The sequence below is a fragment of the Meira miltonrushii genome (assembly GCF_003144205.1).
Source record: "Meira miltonrushii strain MCA 3882 unplaced genomic scaffold FA14scaffold_1, whole genome shotgun sequence".
Classification (NCBI taxonomy): Eukaryota; Fungi; Basidiomycota; class Exobasidiomycetes; order Exobasidiales; family Brachybasidiaceae; genus Meira; species Meira miltonrushii.
In genome coordinates this window covers 4,771,461-4,796,735 of record NW_020289943.1, presented here as the reverse complement: position 1 = coordinate 4,796,735, position 25,275 = coordinate 4,771,461, and the positions used below count along the sequence as shown (strand labels likewise).

Genomic DNA, 25,275 nt, shown 5'->3' with positions numbered 1-25,275 from the left:
TATAGTCGTTTTTACCATCTTTCAACAAAGCACTATCGAATCGTTACTTGAAATATACGTTTTTATTGCATCATATGGACTCAGCCAATCGCTCTAAGCTCGTGTTTCGTTTACATAATCTGCATTCTGATGATTGTCAACTCTACTGCTATAGCTCAAATAAGCCAAAAACGCTATACTTTGACCATAAGCTCAGATTTTGACCATCTGTGATAAGAGCATGTGGTAAGAATGATGCTTAATATGATCTTGCCAAGAAACACTCTGCAGCTCTACTCTCGAAAAGGTTAAAACAACTTGAGCGAGTCACAGGTCAGATTCTATAGTGGAAATGTTTTTCGAGTATTGTGGTGATCGCTGATGATGGGATGAAAAAATTTTGCCTAAATTGGAAATAGATAAAGGTAAGAAGTTCGGACATGTAAAATCATGGGTTCTGAAACATTAACGTGAAAGATCCTCGCAACATGAATTACAAAAACAAAAAGGAAATGTCATAAACATCACAGTCATCACAGTGACAGACTACGAGTTTAATCGACATGCCTGGAAAGCGGCTGATGTCACCCTCACGGTCGTATAGTTCCGGTTCATATTCTAAAAGAGCTTTTCTCAGCAACAAGAAGTCAAGAAGGCCTTAATCATGTTAAAGTGCCGAGCTGCTTTGCTACCCGAATAAGAATTCGGTATCATACTGAAATACACAATGCGGTGATGTTTCTCCCTTGCATATGCAGATATTAGCAAATCACTTGTTTTGGTTACTATTTTGACCATGAGAAAAGCCCGTCATCACAGCCATTGCGTTTTGAACGCCCTCATTCGCTAGTGATGAATAACTTGAGTGTCCTCAAATTCTCCACAGCCTCCTGTTCATTGACTTGTGCGTTCCCAAACTTCCCACAGCCTCGTATTTATGGAATAGTTTATCCTTCAGTTCCGTCATATGTGCATAGAGCTTTTAAAACATCTCTAAACAATCATACTACTTCTCCTTCTGCTTATATCCCCGTCGTCTATCTGTGAAGAACAATGGTAATGTTCACCTTCATCAGAAGTGCATGCTTTATTTCATTATTATCCGGGTTGATTGGCGTGCTCAAAGCCACCAAAGATACAAATTCTGGATCTTCTCATGATCGCGTTCCATCAACAGCTAGTCTGAAAAGCGCTTCAACTGGTTCTTCCGATGTACGGATGACCAAATTGCAGCTGGGGTACTTGCCTGAAACTGGCAAGGGTGTAGGTACTTCAACTCAACCAAAAAGCAAAAAGCGCAAAGATATGTCAGCCAGCTCGGATCAAAGCAAAAAACAATTGCGATTCGATCCGTTACACTCTCCATACAAAGGAGGTGATAACAAGCTCTTGCAACTGATCGAAGAAATGCCTGGGATCGGTAAAGCGCAAAGACAATCGATAATTGTTAAGGAAGAACTATTAGGAAGAATCTCAAAAGCACGCAAGTTTCCACTTCATCCAGTCAAAACAAATGATTGGGATAGAGAAAAGCTCAAACGTAAGCTTTTGGATACCGAAAGGGTTAAACGAAGACCTTTGGCTCAATTGCGTGGTTCAAAAACGCAAAGTTCGACTACAGGTTTGATTCAGTTGGGCTCCGATACTGGCAGTAGTCACAGTAAACATACTGATCTGGATACGAATCTTAGCTTGAGTAGATCAAATACCTTTTCAAGTCCCCAAACATTCACCTCACCAAGAGCAAGTAGTGCAGTGAACCCTAGTTCTAGCAGTGGTAGCATAGACACTGGAGCAAGACCCAGAACATATTAGTGATGCGTGTATATCTCTTTGTTCAGCCTCTTTCTTGATTCGATTAAATGATTCATATCTATCTCAAAGTCATAAGACCCTTGCTTGAGCTTCATTTCAGAGCAGAAAGAGTATCAGGTGACATATCTTGCATATGCGACCAATTCATTGTACAAACAAATTCAGCGGAACTGTGTAAGTTCTTCGGCTCGCTGTGAGTATGCGGTGAAGCATAACTCAAAGGCAGTTCTGACGCCCCGAAGGGAATGAAAAATACAAGATAGATTACCTTGAGCACAATATTCCCTACCTTTGTCTCAGCTTGTTTCCTCAGTTGCAATTGTAGATAACATGCTTGTACAAACATTTGCCAAGATTGTCACCATATTGATCTTCTCCTGTCTTGGAGAATGTATGAGGCCGAATACGCCTACTGGTCATCAGGGAAATGCTGATGGACAAGCAAGTAGTCAGCCTACTACTTCGGGTGCGACTACTTCCCTTCCTCATAGAATCAACCCAGTATTCACCGCTACTGCGAGGATGAAGCCTGTTACTGGGTTTGCAGATCCGAGGTATGCGGAAGGATATCGACAAATAAAGGCTTCTTCTACCACGAAACAATTAAAAGGAGTTTCGCATACGGGTATTCTTGGAAATCCTTCTTCTGAATACAAATATCCAAAATTGACCTTGAAATCAGGCAGAAAGGAAGGTGGAATCATAAGTCACTTTCATCATCCGAGAGAGATTCCAGGACAGGCACCATATGGATACATGCAACATCAACAGCTTGAAACAACCTTGGATCGAAACACTCTCGCAAGAAAGGACCCGCTCAACTTTAGAAAACATGATCGTTCAACGCCCAATAAACGTACCTTCGAAGCTGTTCGAGAATGGCAGGACAATGCACGACATCCAAAAGCATCTTTAGCTTACATGGTGCCTGCCAATCCTTCTGCAAGTCATAAGAGACCAAGAGTTGACGTTGATGGAGGGAATTACCATGGCCATCTAGTCACTCTTCTCTATGGTCCTGAATCACCTCCGAAGCAAAGCAGTCGTAATCGTTCACCAATCAGCGGAACAGCAGCTCATCCCAGCGCACAAGAAGATGATGATTTCGCTCGAAGCCTTTTAAGATCCCGAACACCCTCACCAGATGCTGGTGAAAGTAGTAAGAGAAGACGCACAGGGGAGTTGCCAAAATGAGCAAGAGCTTTACTTTACTATCCTCGTCCTTGACCTGACGCTCAACACTTTTGATTTTGTCAACAGAAACCGCATCTTCTGCTTACTGAAGCATCCTGTAGCCATCTTCAATGTTGATTGGTCTTTTGTATATTGGTGGTAGATAATCTTCATGACAGATGCAGCAATTTTGTGGCTGTTTTTTGAACGAACGGTTTGCTTTTTGCCGCGTTTTTGACACTTTTTTCGTGGTGGGGTTGAATAAAGATATAATATTACACATGCAAAAGCTAAGAATAGTTATTCTACCTTCTCCTTCAGCCATCTAGCGCCACTCTGCAAGCTTTGCGTAAATGCCTTAAGAATTCATCAACCTTTGCAAATGCAGAAGGTTCATCTAGTTCATAATGGTGAAAATTTTGATAATGCAACACATTGTGTACGCTTTTTACGCAATTTTCCTATACTTGCCTCAGCCTCTTGTGTTCTGTAATTTGTGCGACTTTTTGCCCCGACAAGTCGAATTATCACCATGAATGATATTGCGCATCTCTTTGCTTCCAACCATCATTGAAAGTACAATATCGCAGAACGAAGCAGTCGAAATGCAATTGTCCTTGTTTCACCATCTCTTGCATCTCTTCCTGCTGTTGTCTGTCGTACAATGTATGCGGCCTGCACATCAACAGGACAGCCCAACTCATCAATCTTCCTCTCGACAGGCTACCGGAGGACAAGCACCGACTGCTCTAAGTGCGTCAGAACCAAATTCTCAACAAGCTGGTCATCCTGTTCATCCTGTAGATGTGAGTACTGGAAGAATGAAGCCAGTCACAGGACCAGGTAGCCCAAGGTTTGGTAGAGCATATCACAACATCCGGACAAGCCCTGGTGGTGCAAAATTAAAGGGAGTGTCTCATACCGGCATTCTTGCAAATCCCAACTCGGAATTTGATTTCCCAAAGATGACTGTGACTAGAGGAAACAAGGAAAGCGCTGTTATAAGCCTTTTCCATCATCCTAGACACCCCCCAGGTGATGGCCCCTATCAATACATGCAGCGTCAACAGCCAGATACGACTGTTGATAAGGCTGATCGCGCGAAAACATATCCTCTTGGATTCAGAAAACATGAACCTGGGTCGGAAGATGATCACCGTACTCGTTCAAGGCTAGACAGCATGTCATCCGATCAAACTCATCCGAGAGCCGCAATATCATACAGAGTAGGTGCTGATCAGAGAGTAAAACATAAACGTCCAAGAGTAGATGTAGATGCTGGAAAGTATCATGGTCATTTGTTAACCTTTGTTTTTGGTCCCGAATCGCCCCCAAAACATGGTACTCAAGGTCAATCTTCTGCAAATACCGGACATCAACAAGGAGGCCACGGCGACCCTCTCGCACACGACTTTACACAAACATATGCGTCTGGCCAAGGCTTGTTCAGAGCTCACTCTCCCGACCGTGGTGAAAATAGCAAAAGAAGACGAGTAGATTGAACAAGATTACTGTTTCCTTTCGCAGCTTGTACGAGATCTGCAAATTTACTGCATGTACCTTTGTTGTGTATCAGAATGTGCTGATGATGATCCCAGCTTTTGTTCAGTATGCAAGATCTGGAGCCCTCTTCGCCTCTTATGACGATTGTGTGCCATGAATGTAATGTATATTATTAGCTAGTCCTCTTTGTAACTGATGAGCCTCGCTGTACAAAAGCCTCCTTTTAACTACGCTGCGGATATTACATAAGCGCATCTGGCTGCCAATCAAAGGTGCGATGGCCGCGGCGCTTTTTTGCAGGTGCATACATCCATCGTTCTAATGTCTGCTTCAATTTCAATCAATCTGAGACACTGTACTTGAAAGACTATTGACCATTCCCTGAAATTGATCAGTACAGCCACAATGTGTATCATCAACAACAACTTAAATTAATTGCAATTTTTCGCAGTGAAAGTATATTCGTATATCGCAAATTTTGAACAAATCGCAAACATACACAATCATTGTTTGTTTCCGCCCCTGTTCGGGGTGATCGAAAGACTGAAGCAGGCTTGATGTTGTTATACTAGTTCAAAAAAGGCAAGATGGGTTTTGTTTCTCTTCTTTCATCACATTGGCAGAACGTCAAGCAAATTCAACAAAATGCACGTCAAGTTGATAAAAAGCATTCTTACAACAATTCTCAATCTGACATTGATTTGCAGAAGTTTGACAGCTGATGATCCACCACACATTAGTCTTTATGGTCATCTTTTGGATCAACCAGACGTAGGCACATCAGAGGGAACGTCGCGAGGTAGTCATCCACCAATGAAAATCAGTACAGCGAGAATGAAACCCGTTACATCACCTGGAAGTCCAAGATTGCAAGCTGCGAAGGCACAAATACTTGCTGGACCGAACAAAGTCTTCAAGGGAATTTCGCATATCGCTGTTTCATCGATTGGTGATACACAACATTTGTATCCCAAGGTTTCTGTTAGACCAGGAAGAAAGGATAGCACAGTCCTTAGCCTTTTTCGTCATCCACATGTTTATCCTGAAGGAGCAAAGCCGTATGAGTATATGCAACATCAAAATTTGGATTTAGTTGGCGATGTCCATCAACGGGCAATGATCTATAAAGTTGGGTATCGTAAGATTGATGATCCCGATTCGGAAGATATTCACCATTCAAGAACGATCCAACAACATATGGCAAGCAACCAGTATCATCCAAAAGCTGCTTTGGTAAGCACTGTACCGGGTGATCCTCGAGCAAGACGAAAAGGTCCGAAAATTGATATTGACCCAGGCAGATTATCGGGACAAATATTGACGCAAGTGTACGGGCCTGCTTCACCTCCAAAACACGGCAACCCTACTCATGAATATCAAGGTCAACCGCAAGGAAGTGGTGGTGCTGGTAGGGCACATAGTCCATCTCATGATGCAGCCAGATTTCGTTCTACCTCTCCTGGTGGATCAAGTAATAGCAAAAGGCAACGTACACAATAAAGCGAGACTCTTCGAAGCTCATGCATAGTAGTGTACATTATTCAGATTCCAGCTTTTCGTTTACTCTTGATTTATTGTTTATCCCTTTATCGTCTTCTTTGCTATCAATTCTTCCCTCCCTTATAAGCTTTTTGTTTTATTATCAATATTAAAAGCTCTATCGAACGTAAATTGTATACCTTTGGGCAATAGATTTCTTTGCGCCCGCCGCCATCGTATATTAAGTCCCTTTGCTGTGTTTGCTTTATGCAAATCATGTAGTTTGAGTGTTTGTCTTTTTATTTTGAAGAAATGCCTCTCTCTCTATAGAAACTTTCATCACCACTGCCGACTGTACAGATGCTGAATATGAAAATACATTTTGTTATGATTGCTTCTAACCTTGTGATCACAGGCCTTTCAGTCAATCCGGATAATCCAATCAGTATCAATGCTCCTCTACTTAATCAAAGCCAGGAGAGCGCACCAGGAGGAGCTTCATCATCATCTCACGGTAGTCAGCATTTGAGATTTAGTACCGGAAGAATGAAGCCAGTCACATCGATAGGAAGCCCAAGAGTTGCGGATGCGGCTATAGAAAGGAGTAAGAGGAATCACAATAGTATCAAAGGTCTCACAACCACTGCGGTTTCGTCTGATCCTTCCTCTATACATGCTTATCCGACTGCCACAAACTGCCTGTGCCAGGCAATTTCTTGCGGGGGTCTGTACTAGAGCGCAAGAAGCATTTTCTACTTTTCCGCATGTATATATAGAAGAGAAAGCAGGCAAAGCTCGTTTACAATAGTATTCTACCATTTTGCTAAATCCTATCTCAAACTTATTCTTGACATTGCAGATCGTCCCCTTGATCATCGAATAGTAAAGATTTATGAAGGTTGAAATTACGTCATTGCTACGTTTTCAAATGTTGTGTATAGTATGCATATAATCAAAGCAGTAAGAATGTCATTGTTGTAGACATAGCAGCGCATACAGCGTCCTTGAAAAACAGAACGGGCTTAGATAGAGCCCCGAATTTGAAGAAGAAAGCTATAAAATCTAACAATGTTGCCACTAATTTTGATAACTATTCGAAACGACCATCTAAAGCTACAATGCGTTTTGTTACCAGGTACTCTATTCTAGCAGTAGCCCTTTATATCACACTTATTTGCTCTGTAGCCTTTGGTCTTTCGCTTAAGATTACCGATGAGGAACTCGAAAAGGCCAAAGGTACAGGACATGCATCACCGCATGCTCCTTCTACATCATCTCAAGAGCCTTCAGTGTTCAAAACTCATCGAATGGTAGCCTCAACGGGACCCTCAAGTCCAAGATTACGGGAGAATTTCAAAAAGATACGGAATGATAATACTGCATCAGTTAAAGGTATATCATTGACTGGAGTGCTGAAAGATAAGAAGTCCGCATTTCTCTATCCCAAAGTGACAAAGATTGCTGGAAAAGAAAGAGCATACGTTTTAAATTTGTTTCATAGCCCAATTCAAGAAAAGGGAATCAAGCCAAATATGCATATGCACTTCAGGCAACAAGATCATCCAGCCGATCTAGCACAAAGAGCAAGCTTTTATCAAATTGGCCACATCAAAGACCGTATAAGAAACAATATACACGTAAAAAGAGTCAATGAACAGATCGGAGAGATGAAAAAGGACGTCTTTTCTCCCAAAGCCGCAATGATACACGACATGCCTGCAAATCCTCATGCGCATCAAAAGCTTCCTTCTATTGCCGTAGATGGGGGTAAGTTTGATGGTAATTTGATTTCGTTGGTCTTGGGTGCACCATCGCCAAAAGGTAGTAAGCGGAAATCTGCAGAACCTGGTGAACATGCTGCAAGCAGTCATCAAGTACAGCCTGATGGAACTATTGATATGCTTAACCGGGTTGGTAAGTCCCAATATCAGAGTGAAAGTGCGGATAGTAAGGGCAAAAGGAGGCGTACAGAATAAAGTTAATACAGTACATTCTATACTTTGCTGCAATCCATCACTCAAACTCACTTCATGTATGATATCCCCGAAGAAACGCCAAATTATTGCATGTCTTTGTGTTTGATCGTAGTCAACACAGCGCCCCTTCGAAATATGACCCCGGCAGCTTGAAGTATGTGTATCAAAAGTTGGCATGATTTGACTTTGCTCCCTAATATCATCGAAATCTACACTTCTGGTGAAGATCAACCATGAAAATCTATTCCAAGCTCTACATCGTCTCAGTCTATGGTGCCCTCCTCTTTGCAGATGCCATTCGTTGTTTGACGTCGAATCATCCGAATGAAAATCAGTCTCATCAAACAGGCACTACAGGTCGACCAACTTTGTCGGTCGATACTAGTCGAATGACACCTACTACAGGCTTACGTAGCCCTAGATCAAAACAATCGTTTGATCGTATCATGCACCAGGAAGGTCAAACATTTCATTCTTCTGCCTACAACGGCGTTCTTGCTGATCGCACATCCAAGTATTTATATCCAAAAGTCAGCGTTGAAGCGGGCAGAAAGTCAACCAATGTAGTCACCATGTTTCAAGCTTCTGGTAATGTAGGCAATCATGTCAAGCCGCATTTTTATAGGCCCTATCAAAGATCTGAAAATCCAAAAGATATTCAACAACCAGCAAGTCTTTATCGTATAGGTACAGTCAAAAATAACGATCATGATGCAAAGGCTATTTTAACTCAACTTAGAAGTATGCATGCCGAAGCTAGAAAACCCAAAGCGGTGTCATTCATCAAATCCCCGGCAAATAAAGACGCTTTGCATAAGAATCCAATCGTCCGTATAGACCCTGGTACTTTACATGGTAATATGGTTACCATGGTATATGCTTCAGACTCTCGCAAACAAGAGAAAAGTTGGTTAAAGCTAGGCCTGCCTCACGGAGAGCATTCACAAGGTGGTCTTCATGCTACAGCATCAAGACAACCAGTCACACCTGAGCAACAAGCCTCAAGTGGATCTTCACGCCCACGAAAGACCACATTGAATTTGTTTCCTAGCGCAGATGAGCATCGATCCAGTCGTACTAGTCAAAATGGACCAGCAAAGAAGAGCAAGAATGCTTGAATGCACCATCCTACATACCTCCAATGGAGAGTAATTTGATCTTTCCACCTCTATCACTTCAATGATTCGTCGAGATCAAGCTGCATCTCTCACATCTCCCTCCCTTCTCATACTTCAATCAATCAATTGTCCATTTCATTACGTAATTGTCCGAGTTCAATTTTTAGTATACATGTTGTCTGCTTTTCCGATTACGGACAGGCCTCTTCTTTGATGATATCAGCTGCGTACTCTGCGATTCCATAAACTGTCGCTTGAATATGTGCGCTTAGATGCAATGGAATGATGGAAGCGTCAACAACACGTAAGTTTGACGTTCCATACACTTTTAATTTTGTATCAACCACTCCTCCATCTTTTCGAGGTAGCATTGAAGTCGTTCCGATGGGATGATATTCAGATGCGAATGTTGTACGTGTGTATTCGTGTATGTCAGCTTGCAATCCTGGAATTGCTTCGGACTTGACAAATGCATCACTGTAAGCAGGACTGTTGCCGATCTTGCGTAGATACTGCGTCCCGAAAGTTGAGACATCAAGATCGAAAGGCGCATGAAAGTAGTTTGGTCGAATGCTTGGTGATAACGAAGGATCGGAACTTGTGATATGAATCGATCCACGGCTCAAAAGATGCTGTTGAGCAGCTAAGAGTGTCATGTAGGCTTTTCGTTGACCGGGTGTACCTGTTGTCGAGTAGAAGCCATTGATCCCCACCACTTCCATTTGTGCGCTCACGTCAAGATGCTGTGTCAAGTACTCCAATTGTTTCACCAACGTTTTCTTGAAGGGATACGTCGTGGCTGCGACAAATGTTCGTGCTGATTGAATGATGCTCGCAAGTTTGCCCGTGTCAGGAATCAATTGAGGAAGTGTGAGATATCCGATTGCAGGTACAGCAGTACCCAGTATGGACGGTTTGCCTGCCGCCCGTAGCTTTTCTTGTTCAGTAGAAAAAGTCGTATTGAAGCGCAATGTATCCAGAGTGACCTGTCCCTCCTTCAACTCATATGCAACGGATGTATAGGTGTGATCTTGAAGATTTTCTCCAACACCTGGCAAATCGATCAATTGCTTCACACCGGCTGCTTGTAATACTTTGATATTACCGATCCCACTGAGCTCTAGCAATTTGGGAGTGTTGACCGAGCCTCCAGAGACAATGACTTCCTCCGAAGCCCTTACAGTGTATGTGTGACCACCACTTGAAAAAGTCGCACCGTGAGCAGTTAATAATGTAGGGTCACTTGTAGACTTTTCCAACACGATCTTGTCAGCCACTGTCGAGACCAAAATTTTCAAATTTGATCGATGTTTATTTGATTGTAGATACGCTACCGGTGAACTTTGTCGAATTTGCAAAGTTGGATCAATATCACTCGGTTGAATGGATACGCCCAGATTGTCACCAGACAATGGCGCGCTATTCTCTTTCAAACCAATTGACTGTAATGCCGGAATCCAATATTTGACTTGATTGGAGATGTATTGTGGCAAGCTGATTTTTACCGGTCCTTTGTCACCAAGCTGGGTATTATCTCCTTGAATCGTATTTTGTGTAGAAGTGAACATTTCAGCTTTGCGCATATACTTGTCCATCATTTGCCAATTCCATCCTTCGTTTCCCATCTCTTCCCATGCATCGTATTCGGCTTTTGAGGCACGATCCCAAACAAGAAAGTTCAATACCGAGCTGCCGCCCAAGACATGCCCTCTGGGCCAAGCGATCGATCGATCTTGTCCACTTGATGAAGTTGTGTAATTCCAATCGTACTGTGTTTTCAGATTTGCGCCAAATCGACCTGGGATTAGATTGATTGGGTCGTCAAAGCCTTTTGATCCTGCTTCAATCACGCCTACGAGGTTTGTTTGAATCTCTGACAAGCGGGTTGCAACGGCCAATCCTGCCGTACCACCTCCGATTACCAAATGAGTGAAATTTGTTTCAGCGAACGTTTTGGCGTCATTTATAATGCATGCGTTAAAGTCAGGTGAAGTCGATCGACGAGCTTGATTCAAAGGAAGCGCAAGAACAGATGTCAAGTAGAAGGTATGAATGATTACGTTGAAGAGAAACAGACTTTTCATTATTGAGATTCAAATGGAAAGGGAAGGGATGAGGAGAAGTAGAAGGAAACGTTCGTAAAGATTGGGCCATTTTATACTTTTCGATCAATGGTTGCGCGGCCCTCAAAATCTCAATGAGAAAGTACTACATGGAAGGCTGGGAAACAAACAGCCGAATATCATCATTCGTACGGAAACGGAGGGGTTCCTGCTTTGGCGTAATGATCATCTTGAGCGACATGTACTCGGACCGACGCCAAAATGCAGCAATCCCGAAAATAGAACCACTCTAGACATGCAAAGGGGCAAAAAAACGACCGCAGTAGCGTTCCCGATGGATCTGTGATGGTTGTTGTATATCATCAAAGAAGTTATATACGTTGAATGTGGGCGTGCATTTGCTTACTTTTCCCAGCCTTCAGCCCATGACTTGCATGAAGTTCGTACGAATGAAGGATGAGCGTGAGAAATCAAATGCACACAAGAAAGCATAAAAGTTGATTTGTTGTTACGCGTAGACAAAGGCGGCTTCTTCTTAGCGTGTTGTAGTGGAGAATTAAAAGTGTTGTTCTCTTTTTATAACAACATTCATTACCGTCATTTGTGTTAGACAACGATGAACATTGATGCAAGCCAAGAACTCGGCAACGATGCGAAAAGAGTCAAGTCCATCTATCAGCATTCTTCTACACATACTTCAATCATTGAACAACTATTAAATGCTCGACATGACATACACATCTCACAAGCCAGAGGATTGTGCTCCCGTGTATACAAGATCCCATCTGGGCTAATACGCCGCAACACACAACAAGATGAACAACAGCTGTGCATCAAGAGAGTAGATGAAGATGATCAATATGCTCCTCATGCTGTTGCAAGAGAAGTTTTGGCGTATTCAATCATAGGCAGTGCAAGTAGGACAGAGGGTGCAGATTGTATCATGAATCTCGTAGCAGCATTCAAAGATGAGAGTGATGATTTTACCACTCTGTATGATCTTGTGATGCCTTGGTATCCGTGCACACTGCAAGACTTGCTAGACGAGCCGCATTTCCAAATCAGTCAAACTGCAAACGGATCAAGTTCAGAGGCAGATGAAGAGCAGAGACCCGCTCTACAAATAGCGAAAAGCATCATTGATCCGGTAGCATTCATTCAAAAGGTTACATCGCAACTCTTTTCTGCACTTTGCTTCCTGCACGCCAACGGAATAGCACATAGGGATGTGAAACCGACAAACATCTTACTCAAAACAGTCGGAACGAACGACATCCAATTGATCGATTTCGGTACTTGTTTCTTATCTCAGAATCGATACACGCCTGGCGATGACGGAAAAGGTGGATTGGCAAGTGAAGTTGGAACAAGTGCATATCGGGCACCCGAATGCCTGCTTTCACCATTGAATGGCTATGATCCCTACAAAGTCGATATATGGCAAGCAGGTGTTACATTGGCAGAATTCTTCCTTCCGCTCAAGGATTTGAATGAGGAGAAAGAAGAAGCCCTGTCAGAAGAGGAAGACAACATCAGTAGACCTGACGAGCGACTGGACTGGGAGCGTGCATTGTGGTCAAAAGATGATGGAAAGGGATGGACAGACTTGCATGAACGATTCGACAAAATACAAGGACATTCAGAAGACTTCTTCAGTGTAATAGACGATCCGCAGCCTAAAGTGCAAAAACAGCAAAATCAATCGAGCTTCACCAGACAGACACTATTTGAAGGAAGCAGAGGAGATTTGGGTTTGGCAAATTCAATCTTTGACATTTTGGGCTTGCCAAATGGCGATGCACAAGGTGAAGCAGAATGGCCTGAAGCGGTTCACTTTCAACCATCGCTGTCAAGACTGCCTTTCAAAAGACGGCTGCCAAGAGAAGGAGGGCTGAAAGGGTATCTCACAGACTTTGTATCAGAAGAGATCGCAAAGCCGCTCAGTAGGGTGCTGGGCGTATTACAAGAGAGCATACGACTTTCAGCAAGAAGCAGAATAGATGCGGCAAAAGCAGTAGAACAACTTTCCAAGTAATGTAGCATATATACTAATAAAAAGAGGTGTGAATTCTATGGGGTATAGTACATTTTTCTTGCAATCCTTATACGATTATACAACCATTTCCGCCTCCTTCCTCATCATCAGAATCTGGTTCCGGATCTTCCAAGGGAGGAAGTGAATGTGATCCAAATTCATCTAAACGACCTTTTGTTGATGTCACTTCTTGCACGAAACCTAAGCCTTGGCTAGATTTGGCCGTACCATCCTCACCATCTTCCTCTTTGCTCTCTTGCTCGCTTTGACTGACTTTTCCGTCAACAAGAGTGTGATTCTTGGCGGGATCCGATCTCTTTGGCGGAAGTAAGCCGGACAATTTGAGAGCATCGATTCCCGAGAGCCAATCGTCTGGAGGAAATTCGATATTCCATTTGATGTACAGATCACCCGTTCGTGCTGATAGATATCCTGGAATACCTTCACCTCGCAATACACAAACATCACCCGGTCTGATCACTTCTCCCTTCTTTGTCTCGATCCTGATTGAACGCCCATCCAAATGCGTAAAGACAGTGCGATTCAATCCAAGCAATGATTCACTTAGAGTAATAATAGCCTCTGTCAATAAGTCGTTGTTGTTGACCTGAATGGAGTCATGTTTGCGTAACTTGAGAGTGAGAATCATATGACCAGGCTTTTTGCACCCAGGTACGCAATCTGCCTGTTCACGAAAGACGAGTTTCTGACCATCACGCATACCCGGAAAGATCTTTACGTCCAATTTTGCTTTTGCTTTGACAGTTTGAGAACCTTTGCATCGTTTACATCTATCACGTTCACGAACCCTCATTCCTACTCCTTTACAGGAAGTACAATCGACATACATTTGACGAACGTATCCATTCCCCATACTTTGTAATTTTGTCTTACTTCCACTTCCACTACATTCAACGCACTCTTGTGCTTTTAGTCCGGGTTTGGCTCCACTTCCTTGACAGGTTGGACAAAAGATGTCGTGTGACACTTGAAAGTGAGTCTCTCTGCCCATATAGAGATCTTCTAGGGTTACTGTATAGTTCAAAGTAGTTGCTGGCGCTTGCTTTCGTTCTCTTCTTGCTCGCCTTCTTCCACCACCACCTCCTCCGCCGCCCATTCCCATACCATCCATTCCGCCCATTCCGCCCATTCCACCAAACATAGAAGCAAATATATCATCCATATCTGCATCCATTCCTCCCCCACCGCCACCCGGTCTCATTCCTTCTTCTCCAACTTGATCGTACGTTGCACGTTGTTGATCATCATTCAAGATTTCAAATGCATGATTGAGTGTTTGAAATTCTTTACTTGCTTCTTCTTGTCTGTGTGGGTTCTTATCAGGATGACATTCGAGTGATTTCTTGTGATATGCTTTTTTGATTTGTGATTGACTTGCTTCTGGTTCAACACCCAACAGATCGTAAAGTGTTGTATCCACCACCATCTTTGCGGGATGATGGTCTTCTGCTTAGGTGGAGTAATGTTAACGCGCCGCTGCATACAAAAACTTACGAGACTTTCTATAGTCCGAAAGCCGAAGATTGAATTGATGATAAGCGTGATAGTCATTATAATTTCATGTTTTCGTGAATTATTGTACAATTGAATACATCATAACAAGGTAAAGAATATCTAGATAGTACGTATCAATGTTTGATAGGGATAAAAGACCATGCCGTACCAAAACTTGCAACGAAAAAGGTGATGATCAAAATGGTAAAATCGAGCATGATTTGTTTCTTTGACATTTCATGACGGAATAAACGTAATTTAGCCAAAAGAGGTCCAAAAATGCACGTCACACATGCCAAAAATGCACCCAAGAATGCCATCACTTTCTCAAACCCGGGAAGAACAATCGCTGTTGTCCCAATTGCCACTGTGATGAGAACTTGAACTCCAATTCGTGTTCCTAATCGCGTCGATTTTGACCAATTCGCCGTTCTTTGTGCTGCTCGCAAGGTGATCGTAGAGCCCATCAATGGACTTTCTTCATGTGCACCAGCCGCATTCTGCGCATTGTCCTGCTGCTCATCCAAATTCTCGGATTCGACAGCGCCGTTGTGTTTTGTAGGCGTGGTTTCCACTCTTGTCGTCGGTGTTGCATCTCCCGGTGAAGTGACATCAACTGTAGCGGACGGAGTAATCTTTGGAGAGCTTGATGCAGGATTGGGTACTTGAGACTGCTCAACACCCAAGACTAATTCAACTGTGGTCACCAGCGGTCTTGCTGCCAAGGCAAATTTGGATAACGGGTTGATGATGATAAGCCAGATTGCAACCTTGTTCAAAATGCGTGGATAACCATCAGTTTGAGACAAATCCCTTGTGATTTCATCGGATACCATTCTGCCGAACATCAAATATCCAATCAATCCCATTCCAAGATAGATCAAAGTTGCAGCAATGTATGCCCAATCCAACATTTGGCAAAATTGTCTGGGATTTCGCATGTCCTTGAACAAGCTCGGAATGATTGGATGACTACTAAAGCCGCTCATAATAAGGCCAAAACTGAGTGGGAAACGCATCCATTGAGGTCCGAGATCAATTGGCATTGGCTGCAATAATGATCCTGGGGATGTCTTCTTGATCAGACCATCTGAGAGGACGACAACAAAGAGCGTCACAACGCTAACGATCCCCACAACTGAGATCGGGCTCAGGAATCGCAAGGGCAAAAACATCGTTGGCAAAACGATCAGAACTCCGATTGCTTTGTATGCCGCTGGTGACCATGTTGCTAACTCGGAGATAAAATTTGATGGATTTCCTTCTTTGCTAGTTGAGAGTACCAAAGCATGCAAGCTGTCGCCAAACAAGATGACCAAAGCTGTTGAAACTGCCCAAAGCTCCAAGCAGAAGAAAAAGCTTACAAGAATTCGAGCTCGCGATCCAAAAGCAAAGTTTCCGATATCAGCATATGTTCGTAGTGATGGTTCGGCAGACATGATGTGAGCCAATACCTTTCCGGTATAATTTGTGACCAATCCACTCAAGATAAAAAGGATAATCCCAGGGATCAAGCCAGCATAGCTTATTGCTAGTGGAAGTGCCAAAATACCAATCCCAATCAGCGCATTTACTGTATTGAACCAACTTTGCCAGAATGTGCTCGATCCATAGCCTTGCATGCGATACTTGCCCGATGTAGCGCTCACACCAGAATTGCGGAACCAGGAAGGTGTTTTGAGAAAAGGTGGTCTTTGCAAGCCTTGCGCTTCTTCCAGCTCATCATCATCATCAACTGAGAGATAACGTTTCGAATCTTTTCGTAGCAGAGAGGATCGCTCATTTGCAGTTGAATCGAGATTCCTTTTGTTCATGTTCGAGCGAATAGAGCGGAGGATAGGAAGCGATCCTTGTTCTTGCCCGTCGCTGTCAGGCTTGTTGGATGATGAAAAGCGCAAATGTGAAGATCCAGGCCTGCTCACACCAACACGCTTAGGACTTCTACTTCTACTGCGACTTCGTTCATCTTCTTCATTGCTATCGTCAGTTATTCGTTTGATATTTCTGTTCGTGGTTCGAGTATTCGTTTGTGGTTTCCTTTCTGAGGTCCTTTTTATTCCCCGTCTTCCAGGTGAGCTTTCTCGGGAGCCTCTCCGTACCCTTCTGCCTAGCATGCTCAGATCTTGTTGTCGACCAACTGCATTTGGCGGAAGTTGTTCGTCTTGCCATTCCATCGGACCTGCTGGGCTTGCTGCTACAACGTCGTCATATCGTGATCGTCTGTACTCATCGTCATAGCCCTCTTCATCCTCGTCACTATAATCAGATTCGTCCAGCTCCTCTTCTTCATCTATACTCGCTTCATCCATCGAAGAGTCAATTCCACCATTCACATTTGATGGACCTGCCCAATGACGATCGACAAAAGAAGGAGAAGTTGAAATATTATCACCATAAAATGCTTGTGAACGAGAATAAGACCAAACCAAATCCAAACTACTTCTCCATGGTGCTTGTGTTGTTTCACGAACGCTTGGTCGTCTTGCTTGATGATTTATACTTCCTCTGCCTGAAGGTGTGGCTAGGGCGCCTGTCCTTCGATTATTGTTATTTACACTTTCAACATTTCTACTTTGATCTCCTTTTGGAACGGGTATTCCTTCTCTAGCAGGTTGAGCCATTCCCTAATTCTCCTTCTTTACAATTCCCACCGAAAAGAAGAGAAGAATGATTCGCTGTGAATTGAGTGATATGATAGGTGATGATGATGTATGATATCGGTAGGAGAGAAGGTTTCAAATTTGTTTGAGGAGAGCATTGTCAACCCCGCTTATTGTATTGTATGCATCATCTCCCTTTGCGTGTGTGTGTGTTTCTTTTATTTTTTTTTTTCTAATCTCTTTTTCCAAAAGAAACTTTCAATCCAGGCAGGTTGACGCCTGGGGAAACTTTACACAAATTCCTTGACAGGCAGGCACACATACTCACGCGTTTACGGCGCCGTACCGCGCGCACGCAGCACACGGCCTTATCAGAGCAATTCTTGGCCGAAAGAATTGATTTGAGCTGGGCAGTTACAGGCACAATTCCTTGCTCAGCGGAATTCCGTGTTTGGCGGTTTTTCGGCCGCTTGTATTCTGTACCTTTGTTCAGGCACAAGTTCTAGTTAACTTAACCTATCTATCCGCGCTGAACGTTGAATAAAGATTCAAATGTCATTTATTTGCTATATATCTTGCTTTCAATATGCTAATAAGAATTAAGAATACACAATCTGTTTATGACATACTTTTTGTGTGTATTGCATTCGGGTCTTAGCCAAGTGATCTCCAATCAAGTGGCTATGAATGTGCGGCTGAGTGTAGACTTATAATTCAGAAATGACGACATGACAACTTTCCATAATTTTATTAGCATCATCTGCTACACCTACCATGTATACCATGTGGAGTCACGTTGTTCTTATTTTAGTAGGCTTCTGTGCTGTTGTCTCGACAATGGATAAGGATCCATTCGCAGGTTTAAAGAAAGATCTTAGTTTGTCTCCAGATTCTGTCTCGACAATAGATAAGGATCCATTTGCAGGTTTAAAGAAAGATCTTAGTTTGTCTCCAGATTCTACCGATTCTCCTGCTGTCCCACAGTCTCGATGGAAAGAGTCAGAGATCACAAGTGGAAAGAAAAAGTGGATAGCCCCTCCAGGCTACTACACGAGTGAAAAGAAAGATGCAAGAATGCTAGCAGGACTCAAGAGGAAAAATCCGACGTTGAGCGAAGAAGAAGTACAACAATTATTCAAAACAAAAAAAGAAAATAAATGGAAATACCCTCAAGATCATTTCAGAAAGGATATCTTTATTGAAAGAATTAAGCAAAAGATTTTAAAAAAGAATCCTGAAGTTCAGCCTGACGCAGCTGAGAAAGATGCAACGGGAAAATACACAGACTACATGAAGCAAAAATCAATAGTAATGAGAAAACAAAGGGTTGCAATGAAAAAAGCAAAGGAGTACGTAAAGAGTATCGATGGAGATTTAGCCAAAACAATGCGTGTTCGTGTCTCAAATAAAAAGGTCGATTGGATTGCAAGAAAAACGAGATGGCTCAAAAAAACCAATAAAAGCCTAACAAAATCAGATGCAGAAGAAGAAGCTCATAACCAATTTGCAGAAAAACGCAAAAAAGAAGCGTTGAGAAAACGGAAGCAGAAAAGTGAAGCTCTTCAAATCAAGCCAAAGCCATCTAATGACTGAGAAGAGAGAAATGGCTTCGCATTTTCACGGCGTAAGCAAAACATTTTCATGCCCCGATCGTTTCTCCAGATCGTATTCATGCACCTTTCTCACATGTCGCCTGGCGCTGATTCTTCTAAATCTGCATACCTCTTCCCACATTTTGTCAAAACCATTCTATTCTGCCTACATTGCAACAACTTCGCTGCAAACCAAAACGGTTCTGAAACACTAGCCCCAAATAACATGCTCTTCCCAGCGATCATTACAGTGATATCTTTGTTATCTTTTGATATGATCCTAGGAGTGGACGATGACCCCTACAAGTTTATTCAAAGCACACTTGGGCTCTCCGATGAACCAAAGGCCTCTTCAACTGAGCAACAAACGCAAATTCTTGGAAGTCCAGGGCAACGCAAAAAAGCAAAACGTAACATACCGAAAGACTATTATCGAAAAGATAATTATATCGAAAGAAGAAAGAGAACTCTTATGAGAATCAATACGACTATGGATCCGGAAACAGCTCAAAAAGGTGCAATAAAGTCATACGAAACTTATTTGCAACGTCAAAGAGTGAAAGTCTCCAACATGAGAGATACTTATAGGAAAGCCAAAGAATACGTTCAAAGCGTTGATCCAGAATTAGCAAAAACGATGCATATGGGCCTTCCCAATACAAAAGACAATTGGATCACAAGAAGAATTAAAAAACTGCAAAAGTATGACATCAACTTGACCCATTCTGACGCACTAACACAAGCGCAGGCACAATTTTTAGATAAACGTAAGAAAGACAGAGAATCGAACAGAAAGCGTTATTGGTTAAAGAAGGCAAAAGAGATGAAAAACGCAAGTGACGTATCATCTCATCACAAGTAAAAGCACAGCCTGTAAACTCTTTAGCCGGTGCTGTCGTAGAGAATTCTCTGTTTGGCAGTCCGATGAGGTTCGGTGCTTTTCAATTATACAACTTGTATATCATAAAGCTGTTCAGCGCAATGACATTATAAACGCCGAGCAATGTTCCATACACACTTCATAAAGGTGTAGGGTTCTTCTTACCACTTAAGCAATCTTTTCTCTTTTTAGAGTTGACTCTACTTTATCATGCAGGTCCTATTCCAAAGAACAACGAACATACTCACTAGATCGTTTCTCTTGCGCTCTTCAGTCCTCATGCTAGTATCGGGCATGAATCCGTACGAAAACATCTGTAAAGAACTTGGCCTAGCAGTTGACCATGACAACTTAATTGGAGACTATCAAGATCAAAACGTAGAACAGACTACCGCAAGTGCAGGAGAAGGCAAGAAAGGGAAATGGAAAGCACCGCCAGGGTATTTCTCAAATGCCGCTCGAGAACAAAGACAATTTCGTAAAGTGATGAAGGACAATCCAAGCTTTACCGAAGAAGAGGTAAAAAGAACAGTTCATACACTTGCGTTGAACAAGAAACCTAATGCGGGCTATTATAAAAAAGATGCCTTTATCGAAAGAAAAAAGAAATCGATTACAAAAGGAGATCCAACAATGAATCAAGACGTAGTGCATGTAAAAGCTACCAAAGAATATGAAAACTTTCTAAAAGGACAAAGGGATAGACAAATGAATCGAAGAGCCGCACTAAGAGAGGCAAAAAGATATTTGGAAAGTATTGATAGCAGTCTGGGAAAATCATTCCGTGTATACAGCGATAACAGAAAAGAAGCATGGATCGGTAGAAGAGTTGACCGCCTTAAGAGAAAGGATCCTCAACTGAAACAATCGGATGCTTATAGTCATGTCTACAGCCAATACCTGCGAAAGCTAGAAAGGGATAAGATTACTAGAAAGCAAAGAAAGGCAAAGCTGGCCCGAAATCAGGAAAAATAGAATTATACAGCGCTTTATACTTCCTGGCAGTGGTGGCTTTGCAAGCAAGCCACTTTGTTATACTCCTTTTGGCCGGTGACATAGCATTTCGGCGAGAAGAATAAGGTTAGCGAATTGCAACCGAAGTCCTTCTATGCATTCTCCATCCCTTGAGAGTTTCAACAATCATTTGTGTGTGTATTGGGCAGCGCCCCGTGAACCATAAAATCAAGTAGAAACTCTCAAATCAAATTGATTCCATTTGCATCTTTGTTTTGTATATTGCTATTACCGTTATGATTGATCATATTTACCCCGACAACCAAGTCCGACCAAATGACGATACATTACAAACGCTGGCTTTCCCTGATTATTATGATCACAATACCTCTGCAAGTGATCATTAATGCAGGATCACAAAATGATGGAAGCTCAAGTCCGACTAGCTCAAAGGAAATCTTACGATCTCTCATGCAAGACGTCAATGCAGCCAAAGATTCCGCTTGTACCGTCAAAAAGAAAGCTGAAAAACGACCAAAAGGATTCCTTCGAAAAGATGTAATGATCGAAAGAAACATAAAATTTCTACTAAAACACAATCAAAATCTCTCCGTGGAAGATGCAAAAGAGCAAGCAATCCGTAGGTACGAAGCATACATTGATACACAAAGAGAAAAATCAAGATTACGCTCTCAAGAACATCGAAAAGTAAAAGAATTTGTAAGACGTATTGACCCAAATCTTGCAAAGATGGTTACACGAGATCCACCAACGAAAAAGATACACTTTATTGCACGAAAGGAAGCGCAAATTAAGCGAGAACATGTTGGTATTCAACACCCTGATGCCTCGAAAATGGCACAAAAAATGTATGACGATTTAGTTGAAGACCGTAAAAGGAGGCAAAATCGATTTAAAGAAGCCAAAAAACAGAAGAATATACAAACTGGCAGAAAGAAGCAGTGACGACTTGTCAAGTTCATGCTATCCTGTCAGATCAGGCAATATCTCAATAGATAGATAAAATACATTGCAGAAGCAAAACAAAAAGATGAGAATACAGTAGAGAAAGAAAAGAAATCAGCAAATCTATGCTGGATAAGCAACGTGTGGAGGAGTTTCGACTTTTATTCTTCCTTGATCATCGCAATTGAATAAGCCGGCACAACATCTATCCGTATCGCCGCCGTTTGCACGAACGGCAAGTTCCCATAACCGTTGTGCTGATTCGTGATCTTGTGGATGGATTGGTAATTCATGTTGCTGAGATTCATTATAGGCATTTTGGTTGAATGCTGAACTTCCACGATGCTGGTCTTGTTGATGATGGTCCTGATCCGTGATATGTTGTTCAGATTCTTCAGCATCATCATTAACATGTTGAAAGCTTTCTAACATTCGCATTTGCGATTCCGGACGCAGATCCATTACTTGGAATGATTGTGCAGTTGAGGACTGAGGTGATTGCAACGATTGCTCAGACGCTTGTGAAACTGCAGAAGTGCCAGAGTTCAAGCCATTCGATCCTGTCGAAACCTGAAGGATAGATGAATCGTGTCGATTGGATAAGTTACTACCAATGCTTTGATCATTTTGATGATTGATTTGAGCTTCATTCATGTTTCCGTCCGAAGAAGCAGTCTGGATGGGATAATTGTAGGACGAGCTTGGCGTATGCGAAAGTTGATCGAAGCCTGTGTTGAATGACCAATGATTTTGAATATTTTGAATAAGTTCTTCGCCACGTCTAGACATGGTTGAAGGCATGGAATTTGTACGATCATGTGCTCCATGATGGAAGCCGTTGTAGGTATTTTCGTCATTGACATGCCTTTGATTGTTTGAATGATCAATATGTCCAAGCGTGCTGTAAGACGATGATGGTCTCTTTAAAAGTATGCGCATTCTTTCATTTTCCCGCCTTAGATCAACATTTTCTCGTTCCAACCTATCAGCGCGATCTTGTAAGATCTGTAAATCGTTTGCTTTTCTCTTTCGAAATGCTCTAGATATCTCTAATTGCCGTGATGGCGGCGCATCTGGATTTTGTCGTCTACCTCGAACCATGATGGGAAGGGTTTTATGTAAGATTGTATTTCCTTTGTGGTGCCGCTCTTTGTGGCAATGCTTCTGAGAGGATAGCCAATGTCGGCCCAGATGCTATATCAAATACGTGCGACCATCTAACATTGAAGGAGGAGGAAGAAGATGAGATTGTGATGATGATTGTGAGGAGATTTGTTGTGAGAAAGATACTTTACCTTATCGGCCTCTTCCCCCCAATCTGCTTTGACGGCTCTTGAAAAGGAAAAGCCGAAAATGTTCACTACGCCTGTCACGAATTAGTGGCGCGAATTAAGACCGAGAGACAGAAAGTGAATTTGAAATTCAGCAATACAAGGCAATTCCGCCCCTCTTTACCTCTACGCGTTCAGAAACCCTTTCTTTTGCTTACAATGACCCACACCAGAAATGATATCATTTTTACACTTCTTCCCTGCATTTGTGCCTGCAATCTTAAGGTTTCATTATCTCCGTTCGATCGGAATTAAAGGTTTTTGAAGAAAACTCTCATTTCCGACATCATTCTATGCATTGGAATTGTGTCTTTCTGTCGGATTTACACATTGTCATGTCATCTTTGGCTTCTATTTTTATTTGCCGAAGGTGCATTGAGATCGTTCTTCTCCGTTTTATCCCAAGTAAGCTTCTTTCTGAGCCATAATGCAACCCATGATAAGATTAGTAATACCGGCACTTCAACCAACGGTCCAATAGTAGCCGCTAACGCCTGATCAGAATCTGCTCCATACACTGCAACTGCAACCGCGATTGCAAGTTCAAAATTATTACTGCCTGCAGTGAATGCTTGTACTACTGCCATTTCATATCCCCATTTTGTGCGTTGTCTAATGTCAACCTTTGATTCCGTTTGCTCATTTGATGCTTTTTCGTCTTGTGAGACATCTTTTTGAGGGCTTGAATCCCTTTCTACATCCTCCATCAGGCTCTCACGTAGACTGAGACGCCAGACGAGAACAAATGTGAACGTCCACATGATGGCAAAATACAGCACAAGCGGAACGAACGTGCGAAAGGTGGGACCGAGGTTGTCTAAAATACGTTTGCTCTGTTCTGCAAAGATAATGATGATTGTGTATAACAGTCCAACCAGTGAAAGTGGGCCAAAGAAAGGCAGAAAGGTGTTGTAAAACCTCTTTTTGCCTAATAACCACATCACACCAAATCGGGTCACCACTCCTGCGCCTAGTGGGATTCCAAGATAGATCAAAACAGAGATGGCAGTTGGGCCATATTGCAAGGTGAATGATTGTGATGCATGTGAGATTACGTTAATGAACCAGATGCAATAAGGAGCATAAAGTGCCATTTGCAATACTGAATTAATGATGACCAAGATTGCACATACTTCCGCATCTCCTTGAGCGATATTATTCCAAATCATCACCATTGCAATGCACCTTGCCAATCCTACCATGATGATACCCGTTCGATATGTTTCGAGATCAGGTAACGTTGCCCATGCCAGCCCTAACATCAAGAAAGGTCCAATGATCCAATTCAACAGTAGCGACATTCCAATCTGTGACCATAAACGTGATGTTTGAAACGTTCTATGTAAGCTTTCAAATGGAACTTTTGTCAAAATTGGCCACATCATCACGATCAAACCAATAACAAGAGGAGCGGAAACGCCGTATAAATGACCTTTTGATAAGTTTTCCTTTGCATTAGGCGCATATTCACCAATCACAACGCCAATCACCATTGCTATCACGATCAAAGGCGTTAGAAGCCTGTCCAGCCATCCTAATCCTGATAGAAGTACGAGAATGACGCTCTTGTTTGATTGCTGTTGTGATAGTGGTTCTTTGTCTGTGGCTATGTCCAGTCTAGGGCAGCACTTTGGATCTTTGGCAATTTGATCATTGTCATCGTGTGATGGCGTTTGAGTGTGATCATCCATCATTGTTGCGCGAAGTGGTATGTCGGAATGAGCCTTTTCTATTGATGATGGTAAAGAGGTGGTTGAATCTGTTTGTTACATTTTTGCTTTTCTTCAATTTGAACAGAATTCCTTCTGAATCGAAAGTATGTATATTGCTTGGCAAATTTGAATTTGGTACCTGATGATTGATGATGATTTTGTTGTTCGAATTTGATATTTGATAATCTTTGGGCGGGAATGCAGTCTGTTTATTTGTTGAATGTATCTTTGATTTTGTTTTGACGTATTTGAAATTGATTTACAGACGCGTGCATCAATTGACCGCTTAAATCGGATATTATTTCAAATTGAATTTGATATAAATGATGATCATCAATAGTACTATATGCAATCAAGGTAAAGCAACGAACGACTCTGCCGAGTGCAACATCTTTCATCGAGATAAGAACGTCATCTTTTGACCCCATTTTACTGATGCAGAAAGCTAGACCGATTCGGGTCAGGATCAACCCTAATTCAAGCCTGGCATTTATCAACTGATCCCTGCCTACATCATTCTTTTCATTCCAAAAAAGTTTTAATGTTAGAGAAAAGGAATGAAAAACCAACATTTGCTTCCCTTT

At 42.3% G+C, this 25,275-nt stretch overlaps 14 protein-coding genes across 14 annotated transcripts; 9 read left to right on the top strand and 5 right to left on the bottom strand.

Annotated features, from left to right (window-relative positions):
• Positions 1-1,032: 1,032 nt before the first annotated feature.
• Positions 1,033-1,851, top strand: FA14DRAFT_183896 (uncharacterized protein; the record flags this gene model as incomplete). The annotated part of the gene is made up of 1 exon (XM_025501353.1): positions 1,033-1,851. The coding sequence occupies one exon, from the start codon at positions 1,033-1,035 to the stop codon at positions 1,792-1,794; it is 762 nt and encodes a 253-aa protein (XP_025358840.1). The 3' UTR covers positions 1,795-1,851.
• A 273-nt stretch (positions 1,852-2,124) lies between these two features.
• FA14DRAFT_153861 (uncharacterized protein) lies at positions 2,125-2,988 on the top strand (the record flags this gene model as incomplete). The annotated part of the gene is made up of 1 exon (XM_025497636.1): positions 2,125-2,988. The coding sequence occupies one exon, from the start codon at positions 2,125-2,127 to the stop codon at positions 2,986-2,988; it is 864 nt and encodes a 287-aa protein (XP_025358839.1).
• Positions 2,989-3,572: 584 nt separating this feature from the next.
• Positions 3,573-4,469, top strand: FA14DRAFT_153860 (uncharacterized protein; the record flags this gene model as incomplete). The annotated part of the gene is made up of 1 exon (XM_025497635.1): positions 3,573-4,469. The coding sequence occupies one exon, from the start codon at positions 3,573-3,575 to the stop codon at positions 4,467-4,469; it is 897 nt and encodes a 298-aa protein (XP_025358838.1).
• Positions 4,470-5,115: 646 nt separating this feature from the next.
• Positions 5,116-9,043, top strand: FA14DRAFT_177799 (uncharacterized protein; the record flags this gene model as incomplete). Its single annotated transcript, XM_025500776.1, has 4 exons — positions 5,116-5,941; positions 6,374-6,553; positions 7,135-7,863; positions 8,217-9,043. 4 exons carry the CDS (start codon positions 5,116-5,118, stop codon positions 9,041-9,043), a joined length of 2,562 nt encoding a protein of 853 aa, XP_025358837.1.
• Positions 9,044-9,171: 128 nt separating this feature from the next.
• FA14DRAFT_143625 (alcohol oxidase) lies at positions 9,172-11,561 on the bottom strand. The gene has a single exon (XM_025497216.1). It carries the CDS (start codon positions 11,125-11,127, stop codon positions 9,235-9,237), a length of 1,893 nt encoding a protein of 630 aa, XP_025358836.1. The 5' UTR covers positions 11,128-11,561; the 3' UTR covers positions 9,172-9,234.
• A 161-nt stretch (positions 11,562-11,722) lies between these two features.
• On the top strand, positions 11,723-13,141 carry FA14DRAFT_188501 (kinase-like protein; the record flags this gene model as incomplete). The annotated part of the gene is made up of 1 exon (XM_025501658.1): positions 11,723-13,141. The coding sequence occupies one exon, from the start codon at positions 11,723-11,725 to the stop codon at positions 13,139-13,141; it is 1,419 nt and encodes a 472-aa protein (XP_025358835.1).
• Positions 13,142-13,208: 67 nt separating this feature from the next.
• Positions 13,209-14,612, bottom strand: FA14DRAFT_167165 (DnaJ-domain-containing protein; the record flags this gene model as incomplete). The annotated part of the gene is made up of 2 exons (XM_025500066.1): positions 13,406-14,612; positions 13,209-13,330 (listed from the first exon to the last, which is right to left on the bottom strand). Exons 1-2 carry the CDS (start codon positions 14,586-14,588, stop codon positions 13,209-13,211), a joined length of 1,305 nt encoding a protein of 434 aa, XP_025358834.1. The 5' UTR covers positions 14,589-14,612.
• An 86-nt stretch (positions 14,613-14,698) lies between these two features.
• On the bottom strand, positions 14,699-17,427 carry FA14DRAFT_160036 (uncharacterized protein). Its single transcript, XM_025498501.1, has one exon. The coding sequence runs from the start codon at positions 17,275-17,277 to the stop codon at positions 14,791-14,793; it is 2,487 nt and encodes an 828-aa protein (XP_025358833.1). The 5' UTR covers positions 17,278-17,427; the 3' UTR covers positions 14,699-14,790.
• Positions 17,428-17,892: 465 nt separating this feature from the next.
• FA14DRAFT_183887 (uncharacterized protein) lies at positions 17,893-18,988 on the top strand. Its single transcript, XM_025501352.1, has one exon. The coding sequence runs from the start codon at positions 18,031-18,033 to the stop codon at positions 18,847-18,849; it is 819 nt and encodes a 272-aa protein (XP_025358832.1). The 5' UTR covers positions 17,893-18,030; the 3' UTR covers positions 18,850-18,988.
• FA14DRAFT_177793 (uncharacterized protein) lies at positions 18,943-19,710 on the top strand (the record flags this gene model as incomplete). The annotated part of the gene is made up of 1 exon (XM_025500775.1): positions 18,943-19,710. One exon carries the CDS (start codon positions 18,943-18,945, stop codon positions 19,708-19,710), a length of 768 nt encoding a protein of 255 aa, XP_025358831.1.
• A 63-nt stretch (positions 19,711-19,773) lies between these two features.
• On the top strand, positions 19,774-20,703 carry FA14DRAFT_183881 (uncharacterized protein; the record flags this gene model as incomplete). Its single annotated transcript, XM_025501351.1, has 1 exon — positions 19,774-20,703. Exon 1 carries the CDS (start codon positions 19,939-19,941, stop codon positions 20,701-20,703), a length of 765 nt encoding a protein of 254 aa, XP_025358830.1. The 5' UTR covers positions 19,774-19,938.
• Positions 20,704-21,057: 354 nt separating this feature from the next.
• Positions 21,058-21,648, top strand: FA14DRAFT_177791 (uncharacterized protein; the record flags this gene model as incomplete). Its single annotated transcript, XM_025500774.1, has 1 exon — positions 21,058-21,648. One exon carries the CDS (start codon positions 21,058-21,060, stop codon positions 21,646-21,648), a length of 591 nt encoding a protein of 196 aa, XP_025358829.1.
• A 62-nt stretch (positions 21,649-21,710) lies between these two features.
• On the bottom strand, positions 21,711-23,033 carry FA14DRAFT_27583 (uncharacterized protein). The gene has a single exon (XM_025502113.1). The coding sequence runs from the start codon at positions 22,747-22,749 to the stop codon at positions 21,772-21,774; it is 978 nt and encodes a 325-aa protein (XP_025358828.1). The 5' UTR covers positions 22,750-23,033; the 3' UTR covers positions 21,711-21,771.
• A 284-nt stretch (positions 23,034-23,317) lies between these two features.
• Positions 23,318-24,670, bottom strand: FA14DRAFT_120033 (arsenical-resistance protein; the record flags this gene model as incomplete). The annotated part of the gene is made up of 2 exons (XM_025496384.1): positions 23,318-23,602; positions 23,678-24,670. The coding sequence occupies 2 exons, from the start codon at positions 24,668-24,670 to the stop codon at positions 23,318-23,320; spliced, it is 1,278 nt and encodes a 425-aa protein (XP_025358827.1).
• Positions 24,671-25,275: the final 605 nt, after the last annotated feature.

Coding starts and splice junctions, on each gene's coding strand:
- FA14DRAFT_160036 (XM_025498501.1), bottom strand. CDS start 17,277: ATGGCTCAACCTGCTAGAGAAGGAATACCCGTTCCAAAAGGAGATCAA.
- FA14DRAFT_183887 (XM_025501352.1), top strand. CDS start 18,031: ATGTATACCATGTGGAGTCACGTTGTTCTTATTTTAGTAGGCTTCTGT.
- FA14DRAFT_27583 (XM_025502113.1), bottom strand. CDS start 22,749: ATGGTTCGAGGTAGACGACAAAATCCAGATGCGCCGCCATCACGGCAA.
- FA14DRAFT_143625 (XM_025497216.1), bottom strand. CDS start 11,127: ATGAAAAGTCTGTTTCTCTTCAACGTAATCATTCATACCTTCTACTTG.